At 36.7% G+C, this 4,775-nt stretch overlaps 1 protein-coding gene and 2 non-coding genes across 3 annotated transcripts; 1 reads left to right on the top strand and 2 right to left on the bottom strand.

Annotated features, from left to right (window-relative positions):
• Positions 1-651: 651 nt before the first annotated feature.
• Smp_tRNA_00359_Pseudo_TTG.1.1 lies at positions 652-722 on the bottom strand. The gene has a single exon. It is a non-coding gene (tRNA).
• Positions 723-795: 73 nt separating this feature from the next.
• Positions 796-987, top strand: Smp_196440 (serine/threonine kinase; the record flags this gene model as incomplete). The annotated part of the gene is made up of 1 exon (XM_018794582.1): positions 796-987. One exon carries the CDS (start codon positions 796-798, stop codon positions 985-987), a length of 192 nt encoding a protein of 63 aa, XP_018648981.1.
• Positions 988-1,376: 389 nt separating this feature from the next.
• Positions 1,377-1,444, bottom strand: Smp_tRNA_00915_Pseudo_CGA.1.1. Its single transcript has one exon. It is a non-coding gene (tRNA).
• Positions 1,445-4,775: the final 3,331 nt, after the last annotated feature.

Below are 4,775 nucleotides of genomic sequence, written 5' to 3'. Positions count from 1 at the left end.
TCCGGCGCTTCAATAGGGTTGGTGGACACGGAGGGTCCACCTAGGGGAGTTGGAAAACCCTCATTCCAAACCAATGGTGCACATGGACTCCAGTATCCTGAGAGAACAAATGGCGTATGAATCAATCATTGGTCACTGACTACCATGGGACTGCACCTCCTCACGATGCTCCCCTGCTTTGTGGATCAGACCTTTAGGTCAAAAGCTCCGGGTGTGGCCCCCGAAGAAAACCACCTGCTTCAGTTTGGACGCCTGGGAAGTATCACGGGCCCCACACAAACCAAATGAGATTTGTGAGGTGCATATGTATTCGGTGCTCCTTTATACCAATATTTATGTGTTCAAATAAATGAATAAAGGACATGTTTTATGTTGTTGATGACTGACTGACAACGTGACATGAACTAATCATTTGGAATACAAACTTCCACTAAAGTAAGCTAGACTAAAAGTTGTTTGTTAATTAGATTCTAGGTAAAAATTCATCGCGAAATAGTTCAAAATACAATAAAATCATGAAAATTAATTGACATTAAAACAAAGAAAACAATGGTAAGCAAAGATGAATAGTGCCTAGCATTGGAATCCAGGACGCACGTTTCATCCTATTTGGGACTCGTCAACTGAATGTACCTGCATCTCAGAGTTGATATTCACTCTGGGACTCGAACCCAGTATCTTTCGCTTCAAACGCCATCGCGTCATCCACTCGGCCACTGAGTCCTGATAGCCACGTTCTTGTGCATCAATGGGAAGATTCAAACAAACAATACTAAATGAATTTAAAGAAAAACAATGTTTAATTTACCTGAGAGAATGGTGGTCGATTTTCACGTTGAAAACTGCAACAATCTAATGATAAACGTTGTAATTGATGCGGAATATCTGCACGACATACAGTTAGATCAGGTTTCAATAAACCTCGACCAACAAGAAATAAAATTTGATCACGATTATTATAATGAGAATAAGGTAATTGACCAGTGATCAATTCATAAATCACTACACCATATGCGTATACATCTGAAAGGTTAGTATAAGGTGTTTCACCTTCCATACGAATAACTTCAGGAGCCTGAAAAAAAATGGCAAAGGATGAGACGATAGGATAAAGTAAAACAACTGTTTATAGGTAATTTAACAAGTAAAAATGTGAATTAATCTTTAAGTAAGCCTTTATTATTATTATTATTATTATTATTAACACAATTTCTAACGAATTTTTTTTAGAAAAAAAGAGATCTCTAAATAATTATATATTATATAGTTGAAAGCGTGAGTCAATTGAAGCTAGACCACCATGGAAAACCTGGGAACACTGGACGGCCGTTTCATCCTATTATGGGATTCTTTAGCAGTGCGCATCCACGAACCCGCACTCGCGAGATTCGAACCCAGGACCTACCAGTCTCGAGCCGAAGCTCCTAACCGATAGACCACTGAGCTGACATCCAACGGTGTTAATGTCTAACTTCAACTGATCCACGAAGTTGAGCAACCATTCACCAATGGTCTTCAGTGAGTTCCTATCTCACAACAGACGTGGTTTTGAACTCCACTGGTCACTGCTTATCACTAGAGCTCCTAGATATACTTCTAGAGGTTAAGCGCTCGTGCGCGAAACTGATAGGTCCTAGGTTCGTATCTCACGAGGCGGGTTCGTGGATGCGCACTGCTGAGGAGTCCCATAATAGGACGAAATGGCCGTCCAGTGTTTCCAGGTTTTCCGTGGTGGTCTAGCTTCAATTGGCTCACGCTTTCAACTATGAAAATACTAAATCCCCACAAAACCCCTTCTGATAATTATATATTAAACAAACGTCTACATTCTATAAAACAATTTAAGCATACTTAATTGAAATCTAAAAAAAGATGATGTCGTATGGTTAGGAATAGTAACATCAAGGTTACACACTTTTTCCTATTTCGGTTGAATTTATGATTTGTTTCCATTTAAAAGTTAACCCTGATTATAATGTTTAATTTTAAAGTTATCTACTTTTGTGTTAAACAAAAATATAGAGTAAAAGAGAGAGAAATATTCACAGTATTTAGTTTTAATTAGTTATAAAGCATAATGTTAACAAAGAGTATCCCATTGTCTTGTCGTGTACCGATATATCTTAATTGCAGATTACCATTAGACTCGATAATACTCAGTAGTAAAAAATCACCATGGAAAACCTGGAAGCACTGGATGGCCAACTTGTCCTATTTGTGGAACTCCTCAGCAGTGCACATCCACGGTCCCGCCTCGTGAGATACGAACCTAGGACCTATCAGTTTCGCGCACGAGCGCTTAACCTCTAGAAGTATATCTAGGAGCTCTAGTGAGAAGCAGTGACCAGTGGAGTTCAAAACCACGTCTGTTGTGAGATAGGGACTCACTGAAGACAATTGGTGAATGGTTGCTCAACTTCGTGGATCAGTTGAAGTTAGACATTAACACCGTTGGATGCCAGCTCAGTGGTCTATCGGTTAAGGGCTTCGGCTCGAGACTGGTAGTTCCTGGGTTCGAATCTCGCTCGCGAGAGCGGGTCCGTGGATGCGCACTGCTGAGGAGTCCCATAATAGGACGAAACGGCCGTCCAATGTTTCCAGGTTTTCCATGGTGGTCTAGCTTCAATTGACTCACGCTTTCAACTATGAAAAATACTAAATCTCCACAAAACCCCTTCTGATAAATAAATAATAGCAAATACATTCAAGACAATGATCTCCGGTCATCAATACCAATTACAGTAAAGAGATTAGAATACTTCAAATACCAAACTATTAAATCTTTTAGCATGTTTGAACTGTATTCAAAACTAGAATCTAATGAAATAAAATCTCCAAGATGAAACTACTGACTTAAATTATTGCACTAAAGCTAATAACTATCTGTCCATTTAGAAAATTTTCATAAATATGTATCTTTTAAAAAGTATCATTATAGAATAATACAATATTGACCGACTTACAACCCCTACTTATATGAACGTGACCAAGTGAATTTTCATAGAACTAAACGCTACACAAAGCTAAGTTTAAATAAATCTTCTCTATTAGTTAAAATAACTTGTTGCTTGTTGATCCATAGATTTACAATGAAAAACCTGTTATAGGATTGTATAAAACATTGCAGAATTTAATTGTTCTATCTTTTAAACTTTTTTTTCTGATTACTGGTTATGACTGAGATCGAGTTTCAATATTCAGCAGTTTCAAACATTTTCTCGTTCATTTAGTGATGCCCAAAATACATTGATACGAACAAGAGTGAAGAGAGTCAACTCTTCATCTCAAAGTACTCTCACATGGCCACGTGCATATAACCACCGCTTTCTCACGGCAGTACTGTTGTTTACGTCGAATTTGAGAGGACGAAAAGCGAGTATCTGGCGCCTTAACCAAGTTGGTCGATATGGAGGATATACCTAGAGGAGTTGGGAAACCCTGATTCCGAACCAGTGGTGCACACGGGCGATTACATTTTGTGGTTTGCATCTCTATTGCTAAATCCATGAAATGTGCAGGTCAATAATAGTTGCTGAGAGTATAACTTTTATATTGTTGATTATTGAATTTTAGTTTTTAAGTGAAAAACATATGCAGCGTATTCATTATTTATTGGTCCATGGAATTACGACAAGCACGAAACCAGGATTCGGACGCCTATTATTTCGTTTGTTGATAGCCTAAATCCTTATTGTGAAGATTCGAACAAAAAGTAAATAAATATACTTAGAAGGGGGTTTGTGGAGATTTCAGTATTTTTCAAAGTTAAAATCATGACAGTTGAAAATCATCTACTATCTTATTTCTACTGAATGATTTTTCAATGTGACAGTAGAACATTTCAGAAAATTATAAATTTTCATAGTTGAAATCAAAAGTTGATTGAAGCTAGAGCATCATGGAAAATTTGGAAGCACTGGACGGCCGTTTAGTCTTTTTGTGGGACTTCTCAGCAGTGCGCGTCCACGATCCCACACTTGCGAGATTCCAACTCAGGACCTACCAGTCTCGCTCCAGAGCACTTAACCGATAGACCACTGAGACGGCATCCAGTAGTGTTAATGTCTAATTTCAACCAATCCACGATTATAAATTTCCGACAATAAAGAATATGAGTGAAAATGTTATAAAAAACTCAACAACCTTTGTTTGGATATTCGATCATTTTAGGTAAATTAGCACATGATGGTATTACAAACAACATAATGATTGAAACAAACAAAAACCTCATTTTACTGTCAGATTAGATAATAAGTTCATAACTAAATAGATAATGGATGGGAAAACTTTAAAAGTTTATACACTCTATATCTTCCCTTAAACCTTGAGATTAAAATTGCTTCATATCTGTCTTCCTTCTTTTTGTACTATAACCTTATATACAATCTTTCTTTTATATATTATCACCACTAAATTAACTACTTCTATGAATCCGGTGTTGATCTTGTTGTGCTAACGAGGTATGTCAATTTTGACCGATGCATATTATATGTGCCTGGTCCTACGTTGTATCTGACTGATTGAGTTATTATATTAAATAACATGTTCTATTCAAGTATCCTATCTCATATGATAGACTTAACAAAAAAAAGATAATCACTGGCGAATTATAAATAACTCAAATATTCTTTCATAATTCCATCATTAAAATATTGATTACATAACAAGCATCAGTTAGAATCTCGTTGGGTCTGCTATCTAAAATTAGTAAATGCACAAATGAATAAAAATCAGTCCCCAAATTCAAAAAAAAAAAACTAAACGTCATTGTTTAT

The sequence above is a fragment of the Schistosoma mansoni genome, chromosome 1 (assembly GCF_000237925.1).
Source record: "Schistosoma mansoni strain Puerto Rico chromosome 1, complete genome".
Classification (NCBI taxonomy): domain Eukaryota; kingdom Metazoa; phylum Platyhelminthes; class Trematoda; order Strigeidida; family Schistosomatidae; genus Schistosoma; species Schistosoma mansoni.
Note: the sequence above shows the minus strand (reverse complement) of the source record. Positions and strands in the feature narration are given on the sequence as shown.